At 40.7% G+C, this 14,719-nt stretch overlaps 1 protein-coding gene across 1 annotated transcript in view; it reads left to right on the top strand.

The window, feature by feature from the left end:
- LOC121371605 (calmodulin-A-like) overlaps nt 1-14,719 on the top strand; it is a 53,671-nt gene that overhangs the window by 24,597 nt on the left and 14,355 nt on the right. Inside the window, exon 2 of the mRNA XM_041497620.1 lies at nt 1,678-1,708. Within this exon, the coding sequence (XP_041353554.1) occupies nt 1,678-1,708 (31 nt within the window). The remainder of the gene's footprint in view (nt 1-1,677; nt 1,709-14,719) is intronic.

Genomic DNA, 14,719 nt, shown 5'->3' with positions numbered 1-14,719 from the left:
CTCTCAGAAACGATTTCCAACATACGTTGTATACGCTTTTGATACATAACGGTGATCTCCTACACGGGTGTGTAAAAATTAGTCTGTTTTTAGTTTTTAAAACATGGGTTTTATATATATATAATTTTTGTTTGTGTCAACGTAGAGAAAAAAAGGGAAACAGGTTTGGCAAAAATAGAAGGGGAAAAAAGGTCCATAAAACAAATTGTATGATTGAAGGAGACTGTGGTGTACTTCGTGTTATTCATAAAATGGACATTCACGGGACTGTCATTTTGTCTTCGTATTCAATAACATATCACATATCCTAGTGCAATTTGTTTATGAAGTGTGACAGGCAGGTCATCATTTTATGGCATCAGCATCACTACATACAAATATGTGGGACTAATTATCTAGCCACTCCCCCATCCCCACACTACCCCAACGAACCCAGCTCCACCCACACTCACGATGGATTTTTTTCTGGAAAATAATTTTATTTTACTGGTTTTGTTTTTGTTTTCAGAACATCTTTGATCACTCCTTTTTAAACATTTCTTGTTTTTAAACATTCCTTTCATTTAATTTCTTTAAACTTTAATATTTGAATCGATTTTTAAAACTATTTTAATTGATTTGCAAATTACTATCAACCCAACAGTGTTTATGTACACATCTTCATATCCAGTCACGGTTCAGCCGAGTGCTTGTGGCAAGAATCCCGACATTATTTCGAAACATTCTCAGCGGCACACCCGGCACACCGCCATGTTTACGAGTGATGATTAACTCTAAGAATATGACTGATGTTTCAAAGTAATCGACCTACATATTATAGATCTCAAATACGTTACCATGTTTACAGCTTGTTTCATTACCCACTGGTTTCCACTGACGTCGTCTGTTTTCTGTTCAAGAAGTTGGTTTGAGATGTATCCGTGCTGGTACACAACAAACGGCTTCCTACTTTCCAAATTACGCATGTATATTCATCACTCATTCACAAACATGTTTGTTTTCAAGTGCGTTCGTTTTGACTGTGTGTGAGGTAAAACAGCTGTACCTCCTGACCTTGGTTAAACAGCTTTATTTAGATACATGTTCATTTAGTTGAAAGGTAGTTGCGACACACCGACACAGAAGATGGGTAATGTGTTCAAGGTAATGTGTATGTCACTTTTCTGTTTAAATACGTTTTGTATGACGATTACATGTGGCCTCAAAAAGTGAACAAATGTCTTGTCTTGTGTATGACGATTTTCTGTAGAACTTTGTACATTTCGTATCCTTGTATTCTTATAGGTTGATACCTCTTTCACAAATCATGTATGTTAATGGGTAATGCATTTTATTGTGTAAAATATAGGTGTACAACATAAACTTAATTTTATCATTTTAGGTACATTAAGGATATTAAACGACCTTCTGTTGAGGGAAATAAAAAAATGTATTGTTACGAGCTTTAGCGAGTGAAATTGGAAATTAATCCACGAGGGACATGTAGTAATTTGTTACCGAGTTAGAAGGATCAATTGGAATTACGTACATGGGTGTCTGACTATGTATTATAGTGTGTGTGTGTGTGTGTGTGTGTGTGTGTGTGTATGTGTGTGTGCGTGTGTGTGTGTGTGTGTGTGTGTGTGTGTGTGTGTTTGATCGAAGCGTTATTTAAAATGTCAGTGTTGTGTTTTTCAGGCAAATGATTTAACAGAAGAACAGATAGCCGGTAAGCTATTTTTTACTTTTACTAGCGGCACACACTGCCACACACTAGATAGGAGGAGGGAAGGAAATGTTGTATTTAACGACGCACTCAACACATTTTATTTACGGTTATATGGCGTCGGAAATATGGTTAAGGATCACACAGATATTGAGGGAGGAAACCCGCTGTCGCCACTTCATGGGTTACTCTTTTCGATTAGCAGCAAGGGATCTTTTATATGCACCATCCCATAGACAGGATAGCACATACCACGGTATTTGATGTACCAGTCGTGGTGCACTGGCTGGAGCGAACACTAGATAGTTTAGAATAGAAAGTGGGCAGGACATAATTGTTTTAATGTTAATATTGCTGAAGAAACATATGTAACTACTTTAGTCCAGCGGGACTGGGACATGCAACCATGCCTCGGTTTCTTTCCTTTCGGTTTTTTTTTTATCTTTCTTTCTCTTTCTTTCTTTTTTTTAATTCTCGATGTTTTGGGGTACATCGCGAGACATCTTAAATCCGTTTTCCTATCATTTTGGAACTGGAGTGCGTGTGTGGCAATGCTACTCCGCTCCATACCCCTGGCCCCGACAACCGTGCAAGTTCATCTTGCATGTGAATGAATAATTTTTTAAGTCTCGGTGGTATTTATGAATAAATTAAAAGGTTTTCTTGGAATGCCATAAATATGACACCGGTGTGCATGTGGATAAATTATTCCACAAACACTGGGATCTATATCCTGAAACACTGGGGTCTATATCCAGAAACACTGGGGTCTATATCCTGAAACACTGGGGTCTATATCCTGAAACACTGTGGTCTATAGTGAACGAGATAGCGATATGCATGTAGATAAGAGGCGGGACGTAACCCAGTGGTACAGCGCTCGCTCGATGCGCGGTCGGTGTGGGATCGATCCCCGTCGGTGGGCCCATTGGGCTATTTCTCGTTCCAGCCAGAGCACCACGACTGGTATATCAAAGGCCGTGGTATGTACTACCCTGTCTGTGGGATGGTGCATATAAAAGATCGCTTCCTGCTAATCGAAAAGAGTAGCCCATGAAGTGGCGACAGCGAGTTTCCTCTCTCAACATCTGTGTGGTCCTTAACCATATGTCTGACACCATATATCCGAAAATAAAATGTGTTGAGTGCGTCGTTAAATAAAACATTTCTTTCTTTTTTGCATGTAGATAAATTATTTCAGAAACACTGGGGTCTACAGTGAACGAGATAGCGGTATGAATGTAAATATATCATTCCAGAAACACTGGGGTCTACAGTGAACAAGATAGCGGTATGAATGTAGATAAATCATTCTAGAAACATTGGGGTCTACAGTGAACGAGATAGCGGTATGCATGAAGATAAATCATTCCAGTAATAATGGAATCGTTTCTAACGGACGACGACATCACTGATGATGTAATATGTTATAAGCGTGCTCAACACCAGGGACGGAATACTACAATGCTGGGGTGGGGTTTTTACAGGAGGGGCGGGATTTATCGGTTCACTGCTCGCGTGAGGTTCTTGCATAGCAGGATGAAACTAGGTCTGCCTTGATGGATCCATTCAACAGATTATTGTTTTGTTTTTCTTGTTCCAACCAGTGCACCACAGCTGGTCAAAGGCCGTGATATGTGCTTTCCCGTCTGTGGGAAAGTGCATATAAAAGATCCCTTGCTGCATTAGGACAAATGTTGTGGGTTTCCTCTGATGTCTACATGTCATAATTACCAAATGTTTGACATCCAATAGCCGATGATTAATTAATCAATGTGCTCTAGTGGTGTCGTTAAAAAAAAAAAAACTTTGTCCAGTTGTGTCACTTTCCAATAAGTGCATCACGAGTGTATATACCCGTAGGAACGTTATCTGGGTTTGGGGCAGGCACAATCTCTTGTAGAAGGGGCACAATCTCTAGTGGAAGGGGCACAATATTTAGTGGAAGGGGCACAATCTCTAGCCGAAGGGGCGCAATTTCTAGAGGAAGGGGCACAATCTCTAGTGGAAGGGGCACAATCTCTAGCCGAAGGGGCGCAATTTTTAGTGGAAGGGGCACAATCTCTAGTGGAAGGGGCACAGTCTCTAGTGGAAAGGACACAATCTCTAGTGGGGGATACAAGCCAGATTTGTATCTTTATATATATTGAGGACAAAACAAATGTACAAACACACGCCCCCCCCCCCCCCCCCCCGTCTTCTCTCCCCGGTTCCTACTATCTTGGGTGTATTGTAAGTCGTAGTGTATTTGCAAAAAACTATCCTCCCTGTGGGAACGTGTGTATGGAAGGTCATTTGCTAATGGTATAGCTACTGTCCTTGACACTAGCAAAATGCACCAGATAAACTAGTTATTAACGAAGCTATGAAGAATTACTTACTTCGCAAAAACAAGAATATCGCTGCCAAGCAACGTATTGATACACACACTACATGTGTTGGCACTGAGTGATACTATAAGACATTAGGGGCAATCCAGTTAGCAAGTCTGCGAGTTGATGTGTCGTGGCAAAGCTTACAGTATTCGTGCTGGGGAAGGATCACGAATAAAAAGCGTATTTTACGCATATGCGTAAGGATTGTAACAACTATTTTATGAGGAGTTAGTCACATTAAAGAAAGAAATGTAACATTAAATCGTTGTCTGGAAAAAGTGTGTAAACGGACTGCAAAACTATTAAACATTTTACGTATTTTATATTATTTCAAGTTTCAACTGACTAAAATAAGAGCATCCCTCCCCCTTCCCTGTCCCGCTTATGGATCTACGTCCTGTATTTTCAATAATAATAATTTTAGCCTTCGAAACTATATTCCTGCTCACCATAATATTTTAACATTATTTAATAATTATGCAAAAGACGAATACACCTGTAATTGTAATACAAACTGGTGTGTTATCGCTGTTAACAGCTAACGTCACCTTACGACTGCCGTCGTGTTTGTGATACTTTGGTACATAAAATACTTCGAATAGCGCCAAACTTATAAGTCCTAAAATGGAGAGAAAGTTGAAAGTTTGTTTTGTTTAACGACACCACTAGAGCATATTGATGTATTAAGCATCGGCTGCAGGATGTCAAACATTTGGTAATTTTTAAATTTAATCAGAGAGGAAACCCGCTACATTTTTTCCATTAGTAGCAAGGGATCTTTTATATGCACCACCCCACAGTCAGGATAACACACACCACAGTCATCGATATTCAAGTCATGTTGCATGGGCTGGAACGAGAACAAGCCCAATGAGCCCACCGCCGGGGATCGATTCTATACCGACAGGCAAGCCCTTTACTATTAGCGCCTATCTAAAATAGGTTTGTGACTATGGTTAAATGATATTGAAGAATTAAAGAATGCCGTTGTGACAGTAAGAAAATTGATATAGATGGTCGTTTCCTAAATGGCTAAATAACAGAAATGTTCTTTGAAAAAGCAGTTTTAAATTATGACAACTGTTTTTGGTAGAAACCCTTGTATCATTGTACAAGACCTAACGCCCACGGCTGTCACTAGTGACGGTTCACTTCTGGAAACGGCGTCAGTCTGGAACCACGATCCCTGCACACGGAATATCGCAGGTATGTGTAACAGCAATAACAATAAAACCGCTTCCTCTCTGGTTCCGTTCTACAGACTACTGACCCAGTATCCATGTATATTGAGTATTTCCCACATTCGTGACATGACGTGGCTATGCATGACTTCCTGGTTGTCGAGATAAATGGAAACATGTGTATAATGTAATAGGAAATAGCAGCCCCACCACCACGAGCAGCCCAGACATCGGGGGCGGGATGTAGCTCAGTAGTAAAGCGTGCGCCTGAAGTGCGAAGGGTCGTAGGATCGATCGCCTAAAGAGGAATTAAGTGTTTTCTCGTCCAAACAAATACTCCACGATTGAATTATGGTATCCTTTTTATGAGTGCATATAAATAATATTTGGGCGGAGTCGTCTTTTTGTTTGTTAGCAAACTAAGTGTTGAGGTAACACTAATACCAATATGTCATCTTTTAAAATATTACGAAATGTCAAACTAAGTGTTGAGGTAACACTAATACCAATATGTCATCTTTTAAAATATTACGAAATGTCAAAATTTCCTACACCAGGCTTTGGCTTCGAATACTATTAATTAGAAAATGAGGTATTGGAAGACACATTTAGAGCACACACATTTCACTGGTGGTCGAAAACTGAATTTGATGTAATATAAAAATGCATTGGAGGCAAGGCACTGGACGGTTTCGGGAGTCCGTCCCCGCCCTCCGCAAATTTTCCCGTTTTTTAACAACCCCCCCCCCCCCCCTTTTTAAAAAAAAACATTTCGCCTTTCCGGAATTTTCGGCATGTAGCCTATTTTGCAACAGGAGGTTTCTCCTTTCATTGTATATACCAAGTATCAGATTTACTATACAGTAAGTAACTAATAGGCGCTTATGTGCCATGAAAGGGGCGGGACGTAGCACAGTGGTAAATCGTTCTTCTCATGCGCGGTCGTTTTAGGGTCGATCCCCGTCGATGGGCTCAGTGGGCTATTTCTCGTTCCAGTCAGTGCACCACAACTGGTATATCAAAGGCCGTGGTATGTGCATATAAAAGATCCCTTGCTACTAATTGAAAAATGTAGCGAATTTCCTCTCTAAGACTATATGTCAAACATTACCAAATACCAATAGCCGATGATTTATAAATCAATGTGCTCGAACGGTGTCGTTAAACTAAACAAACTTTTTTATGTGCCATGAAATTCGTTTTATTCCTCTGCGAAGTAACAAAAACTAAATAACACTAGTTTACGATAGAGAGAAATATTCTCAGTATAACTAATTAAGGGCCTGGAGATATTTTCGTCATTTTTTATAATGATACAAAATACATTTTAGAGTTTTCCCTAGAAATTTGGCTAGTAGACCAAACACTTTGGGGGCATTTTCTCCATTTTAAAGGCACTTCTTTTAATTAAAGAGAAAAAAATTAATTGAAATAAAAATAAATGTAATTAATGAATGCTTTAATAAATGAATGGCACAATATATAACAGGGATATTTTATTAATTAATAATACATTTTCTGCGTGTTTTATAAAGGCTGTTTAAGGCAAGATAGTGCTAGACTATGGAGATATGGTACGGCACCATGTTAAAACAAGCTAGGCAAAACACAACATTAATTTTGGTTTTGGTTTTTCAAAGCATACGCAACTTGCCCTATTTGTGTGTTCATTATTAACATTGGTCAAACTTTACTCAAACAGTCTTTAGAAATCATCTGTAATCAAACCTTGCTAACGTTATTATAACACTTGCAAAAACTAACAGGCCCTTTAACCAATTGTTTATGTATTTAAATTAATGTGATTATATATTGCATTATTCAAAATCACGCAATGGCTGACATGTTCATACAATTATCATAAATTATCATAATGGTTTAAAATGTCAATACAAATGTGTGGTTAGGTTAATGGTGTATAACCTTTTTTGTGTTCTTCAACTAGACCTGTTACCTTACCGAGTTTTGAGTCGCCCTTTTGCTTTACTGAGATATAACTCATTAGATGGAATAATATTAAAACCTCCCACGCACTGAGATTAACATCCTGGTTATACTTCCAAAAGTAAATTAAAGTGTATATCCGAACTTGTTCAAATGTATTCTCCAGTTTACACCTTTATGATATAAAGCTATAATACAATATGCCAGGCGTTAGTAACAGTTTCGAGTCGTTCTGACAGCTTCGTCTCTTTATGATATGAAGCTATAATACAATATGCCAGGCGTTAGTAACAGTTTCGGGTCGTTCTGACAGCTTCGTCTCTTTATGATATGAAGCTATAATACAATACGACAGGCGTTAGTAACAGTTTCGGGTCGTTCTCACAGCTTCGTCTCTTTATGATATGAAGCTACAATACAATACGCCAGGCGTTAGTAACAGTTTCGGGTCGTTCTCACAGCTTCGTCTCTTTATGATATGAAGCTACAATACAATACGCCAGGCGTTAGTAACAGTTTCGGGTCGTTCTCACAGCATCGACTCTTTAAGATACGAAGGTATAATACAATACGCCAGGCGTTAGTAACAGTTTCAGGTGGTTCTCACAGCTTCGTCTCTACAGTTTCGGGTCGTTCTCACAGCTTCGTCTCTTTATGATATGAAGCTATAATACAATACGCCAGGCGTTAGTAACAGTTTCGGGTCGTTCACACAGATTCGTCTCTTTATGATATGAAGCTATAATGCTATACGCCAGGCGTTAGTAACAGATTCGGGTCATTCTCACAGCTTCGTCTCTTTATGATATGAAGCTATAATGCAATACGCCAGGCGTTAGTAACAGTTTCGGGTCGTTCACACAGCTTCGTCTCTTTATGATATGAAGCTATAATACAATACGCCAGGCGTTAGTAACAGTTTCGGGTCGTTTTCACAGCTTCGTCTCTTTATGATATGAAGCTATAATACAATACGCCAGGCGTTAGTAACAGTTTCGGGTCGTTTTCACAGCTTCGTCTCTTTATGATATGAAGCTATAATACAATACGCCAGGCGTTAGTAACAGTTTCGGGTCGTTCTCACAGCTTCGTCTCTTTATGATATGAAGCTATAATACAATACGCCAGGCGTTAGTAACAGTTTCGGGTCGTTCTGACAGCTTCGTCTCTTTATGATATGAAGCTATTATACAATACACCAGGCGTTAGTAACAGTTTCGGGTCGCTCTCACAGCTTCGTCTCTTTATGATATGAAGCTATTATACAACACGCCAGGCGTTAGTAACAGTTTCGGGTCGTTCTCACAGCTTCATCTCTTTATGATATGAAGCTATAATACAACATGCCAGGCGTTAGTAACAGTTTCAGGTCGCTCTCAAAGCTTCATGTCTTTATGATATGAAGCTATTATACAATATGACAGGCGTTAGTAACAGTTTCATGCCAGGCGTTAGTAACAGTTTCGGGTCGTTCACGCAGCTTCATCTCTTTATGATATGAAGCTATAATACAATATGCCAGGCGTTAGTAACAGTTTCGGGTGGTTCTCACAGCTTCATCTCTTTATGATATGAAGTTATAATACAATACACCAGGCGTTAGTAACAGTTACGGGTGGTTCTCACAGCTTCATCTCTTTATGATATGAAGCTATAATACAATACGCTAGGCGTTAGTGACAGTTTCGGGTCGTTCTCGCAGCTTCGTCTCTTTATGATACGAAGCTATTATACAATACGACAGGCGTTAGTGACAGTTTCGGGTCGTTCTCGCAGCTTCGTCTCTTTATGATACGAAGCTATTATACAATACGCCAGGCGTTAGTGACAGTTTCGGGTCGTTCTCGCAGCTTCGTCTCTTTATGATACGAAGCTATAATACAATACGCCAGGCGTTAGTAACAGTTTCGGGTCGTTCTCGCAGCTTCGTCTCTTTATGATACGAAGCTATAATACAATACGCCAGGCGTTAGTAACAGTTTCGGGTCGTTTTCACAGCTTCGTCTCTTTATGATACGAAGCTATAATACAATACGCCAGGCGTTAGTAACAGTTTCGGGTCGTTCTCACAGCTTCGTCTCTTTAAGATACGAAGGTATAATACAATACGCCAGGCGTTAGTAACAGTTTCAGGTGGTTCTCACAGCTTCGTCTCTACAGTTTCGGGTCGTTCTCACAGCTTCGTCTCTTTATGATATGAAGCTATAATACAATACGCCAGGCGTTAGTAACAGTTTCGGGTCGTTCACACAGATTCGTCTCTTTATGATATGAAGCTATAATGCTATACGCCAGGCGTTAGTAACAGTTTCGGGTCGTTCTCACAGCTTCGTCTCTTTATGATATGAAGCTATAATGCTATACGCCAGGCGTTAGTAACAGATTCGGGTCATTCTCACAGCTTCGTCTCTTTATGATATGAAGCTATAATGCAATACGCCAGGCGTTAGTAACAGTTTCGGGTCGTTCACACAGCTTCGTCTCTTTATGATATGAAGCTATAATACAATACGCCAGGCGTTAGTAACAGTTTCGGGTCGTTTTCACAGCTTCGTCTCTTTATGATATGAAGCTATAATACAATACGCCAGGCGTTAGTAACAGTTTCGGGTCGTTCTCACAGCTTCGTCTCTTTATGATATGAAGCTATAATACAATACGCCAGGCGTTAGTAACAGTTTCGGGTCGTTCTGACAGCTTCGTCTCTTTATGATATGAAGCTATTATACAATACACCAGGCGTTAGTAACAGTTTCGGGTCGCTCTCACAGCTTCGTCTCTTTATGATATGAAGCTATTATACAACACGCCAGGCGTTAGTAACAGTTTCGGGTCGTTCTCACAGCTTCATCTCTTTATGATATGAAGCTATAATACAACATGCCAGGCGTTAGTAACAGTTTCAGGTCGCTCTCAAAGCTTCATGTCTTTATGATATGAAGCTATTATACAATATGACAGGCGTTAGTAACAGTTTCATGCCAGGCGTTAGTAACAGTTTCGGGTCGTTCACGCAGCTTCATCTCTTTATGATATGAAGCTATAATACAATATGCCAGGCGTTAGTAACAGTTTCGGGTGGTTCTCACAGCTTCATCTCTTTATGATATGAAGTTATAATACAATACGCCAGGCGTTAGTAACAGTTACGGGTGGTTCTCACAGCTTCATCTCTTTATGATATGAAGCTATAATACAATACGCTAGGCGTTAGTGACAGTTACGGGTGGTTCTCACAGCTTCGTCTCTTTATGATATGAAGCTATAATACAATACGCTAGGCGTTAGTGACAGTTTCGGGTCGTTCTCGCAGCTTCGTCTCTTTATGATACGAAGCTATTATACAATACGACAGGCGTTAGTGACAGTTTCGGGTCGTTCTCGCAGCTTCGTCTCTTTATGATACGAAGCTATTATACAATACGCCAGGCGTTAGTGACAGTTTCGGGTCGTTCTCGCAGCTTCGTCTCTTTATGATACGAAGCTATAATACAATACGCCAGGCGTTAGTAACAGTTTCGGGTCGTTCTCGCAGCTTCGTCTCTTTATGATACGAAGCTATAATACAATACGCCAGGCGTTAGTAACAGTTTCGGGTCGTTTTCACAGCTTCGTCTCTTTATGATACGAAGCTATAATACAATACGCCAGGCGTTAGTAACAGTTTCGGGTCGTTCTCACAGCTTCGTCTCTTTATGATATGAAGCTATAATACAACACGCCAGACGTTAGTAACAGTTTCGGGTCTTTCTCACAGCTTCATCTCTTTATGATATGAAGCTATAATACAACACGCCAGGCGTTAGTAACAGTTTCGGGTCGTTGTGACAGCTTCATCTCTTTATGATATGAAGCTATTATACAATATGCCAGGCGTTAGTAACAGTTTAATGCCAGGCGTTAGTAACAGTTTCGGGTCGTTCTCGCAGCTTCACCCCTTTATGATATGAGGCTATGATACAATACGCCAGGCGTTAGTAACAGTTTCGGGTCGTTCTCACAGCTTCACCCCTTTATGATATGAGGCTATGATACAATACGCCAGGCGTTAGTAACAGTTTCGGGTCGTTCTCACAGCTTCGTCTCTTTATGATATGCTATGATACAATACGCCAGGCGTAAAGCTATAATACAATACGCCAGGCGTTAGTAACAGTTTCGGGTCGTTTTCACAGCTTCGTCTCTTTATGATATGAAGCTATAATACAATACGCCAGGCGTTAGTAACAGTTTCGGGTCGTTCTCACAGCTTCGTCTCTTTATGATATGAAGCTATAATACAATACGCCAGGCGTTAGTAACAGTTTCGGGTCGTTCTGACAGCTTCGTCTCTTTATGATATGAAGCTATTATACAATACACCAGGCGTTAGTAACAGTTTCGGGTCGTTCTCACAGCTTCAGCCCTTTATGATATGAGGCTATGATACAATACGCCAGGCGTTAGTAACAGTTTCGGGTCGTTCTCACAGCTTCAGCCCTTTATGATATGAAGCTATAATACAATACGCCAGGCGTTAGTAACAGTTTCGGGTCGTTCTCACAGCTTCATGTCTTTATGATATGAAGCTATATACAATATACAATACGCCAGGCGTTAGTAACAGTTTCGGGTCGTTCTCACAGCTTCATCTCTTTATGATATGAAGCTATAATACAATACGCCAGGCGTTAGTAACAGTTTCGGGTCGTTCTCACAGCTTCATCTCTTTATGATATGAAGTTATAATACAATACGCCAGGCGTTAGTAACAGTTTCGGGTCGTTCTCACAGCTTCATCTCTTTATGATATGAAGCTATAATACAATACGCCAGGCGTTAGTAACAGTTTCGGGTCGTTCTCACAGCTTCGTCCCTTTATGATATGAAGCTATGATACAATACGCCAGGCGTTAGTAACAGTTTCGGGTCGTTCTCACAGCTTCAGGCGTTAGTGACCCTTTATGATATGAAGCTATGATACAATACGCCAGGCGTTAGTAACAGTTTCGGGTCGTTCTCACAGCTTCAGGCGTTAGTAACAGTTTCGGGTCTCTTTATGATATGAAGCTATAATACAATACGCCAGGCGTTAGTAACAGTTTCGGGTCGTTCTCACAGCTTCGTCTCTTTATGATATGAAGCTATAATACAATACTTTATGATATGAGGCTATGATACAATACGCCAGGCGTTAGTAACAGTTTCGGGTCGTTCTCACAGCTTCGTCTCTTTATGATATGAAGCTATACAACACGCCAATACAATACGCCAGGCGTTAGTAACAGTTTCGGGTCGTTCTCACAGCTTCGCCCCTTTATGATATGAAGCTATGATACAATACGCCAGGCGTTAGTAACAGTTTCGGGTCGTTCTCACAGCTTCGCCCCTTTATGATATGAAGCTATGATACAATACGCCAGGCGTTAGTAACAGTTTCGGGTCGTTCTCACAGCTTCGCCCCTTTATGATATGAAGCTATGATACAATACGCCAGGCGTTAGTAACAGTTTCGGGTCGTTCTCACAGCTTCACCCCTTTATGATATGAGGCTATGATACAATACGCCAGGCGTTAGTAACAGTTTCGGGTCGTTCTCACAGCTTCAGCCCTTTATGATATGAGGCTATGATACAATACGCCAGGCGTTAGTAACAGTTTCGGGTCGTTCTCACAGCTTCACCCTTTATGATATGAGGCTATGATACAATACGCCAGGCGTTAGTAACAGTTTCGGGTCGTTCTCACAGCTTCAGCCCTTTATGATATGAGGCTATGATACAATACGCCAGGCGTTAGTAACAGTTTCGGGTCGTTCTCACAGCTTCAGCCCTTTATGATATGAGGCTATGATACAATACGCCAGGCGTTAGTAACAGTTTCGGGTCGTTCTCACAGCTTCACCCCTTTATGATATGAAGCTATGATACAATACGCCAGGCGTTAGTAACAGTTTCGGGTCGTTCTCACAGCTTCACCCCTTTATGATATGAAGCTATGATACAATACGCCAGGCGTTAGTAACAGTTTCGGGTCGTTCTCACAGCTTCACCCCTTTATGATATGAAGCTATGATACAATACGCCAGGCGTTAGTAACAGTTTCGGGTCGTTCTCACAGCTTCACCTCTTTATGATATGAAGCTATGATACAATACGCCAGGCGTTAGTAACAGTTTCGGGTCGTTCTCACAGCTTCATCTCTTTATGATATGAAGCTATGATACAATACGCCAGGCGTTAGTAACAGTTTCGGGTCGTTAGTCACAGCTTCATCCCTTTATGATATGAAGCTAGAATACAATACGCCAGGCGTTAGTAACAGTTTCGGGTCGTTCTCACAGCTTCAGCCCTTTATGATATGAGGCTATGATACAATACGCCAGGCGTTAGTAACAGTTTCGGGTCGTTCTCACAGCTTCATCTCTTTATGATATGAAGCTATGATACAATACGCCAGGCGTTAGTAACAGTTTCGGGTCGTTCTCACAGCTTCACCCCTTTATGATATGAAGCTATGATACAATACGCCAGGCGTTAGTAACAGTTTCGGGTCGTTCTCACAGCTTCATCTCTTTATGATATGAAGCTATGATACAATACGCCAGGCGTTAGTAACAGTTTCGGGTCGTTCTCACAGCTTGATCTCTTTATGATATGAAGCTAGAATACAATATTCCAGGCGTTAGTAACAGTTTCGGGTCGTTGTGACAGCTTGATCTCTTTATGATATGAAGCTAGAATACAATATGCCAGGCGTTAGTAACAGTTTCGGGTCGTTCTCATAGCTTGATCTCTTTATGATATGAAGCTAGAATACAATATGCCAGGCGTTAGTAACAGTTTCGGGTCGTTCTCACAGCTTCATCTCTTTATGATATGAAGCTAGAATACAATATGCCAGGCGTTAGTAACAGTTTCGGGTCGTTCTCACAGCTTCATCTCTTTATGATATGAAGCTAGAATACAATATGCCAGGCGTTAGTAACAGTTTCGGGTCGTTCTCACAGCTTCATCTCTTTATGATATGAAGCTATAATACAATATGCCAGGCGTTAGTAACAGTTTCGGGTCGTTCTCACAGCTTCATCTCTTTATGATATGAAGCTATTATACAATATGCCAGGCGTTATTAACAGTTTCGGGTCGTTCTCACAGCTTCATCTCTTTTCATTCAGAGCGGGGCGTAGCCCCGTGGTCCTTTGCTCCCTTGATATGCGGTCGGTCTAGGTTCAATCCCCGTCGGTGGGCCCATTGGGCTATTTTTCGTTTCAGCCAGTGCACCATGACTGATATATCAAAGGCTGTGGTATGTGTTGTCCTGTCTGTGGGATGGTGCACATGAAAGATTCCGTGCTACTAATTGAAAACAAATGTAGTGGTGTCCTCTCCAAGACTATAGCCTATAGGTAAAAACAAAATGCACTTCATGTTTGCATTTACCATAGTTTGACACCCAATAGCCGATGTATGTTTCGTGCTGTGGTATCGTTAACCATTCATTCATACATTCATGGGTCGAAATTACCAAAAGGT

This window comes from Gigantopelta aegis, chromosome 4, assembly GCF_016097555.1.
Source record: "Gigantopelta aegis isolate Gae_Host chromosome 4, Gae_host_genome, whole genome shotgun sequence".
NCBI classification, from domain to species: Eukaryota; Metazoa; Mollusca; class Gastropoda; order Neomphalida; family Peltospiridae; genus Gigantopelta; species Gigantopelta aegis.
This window is presented reverse-complemented; position numbering and strand designations above follow the sequence as displayed.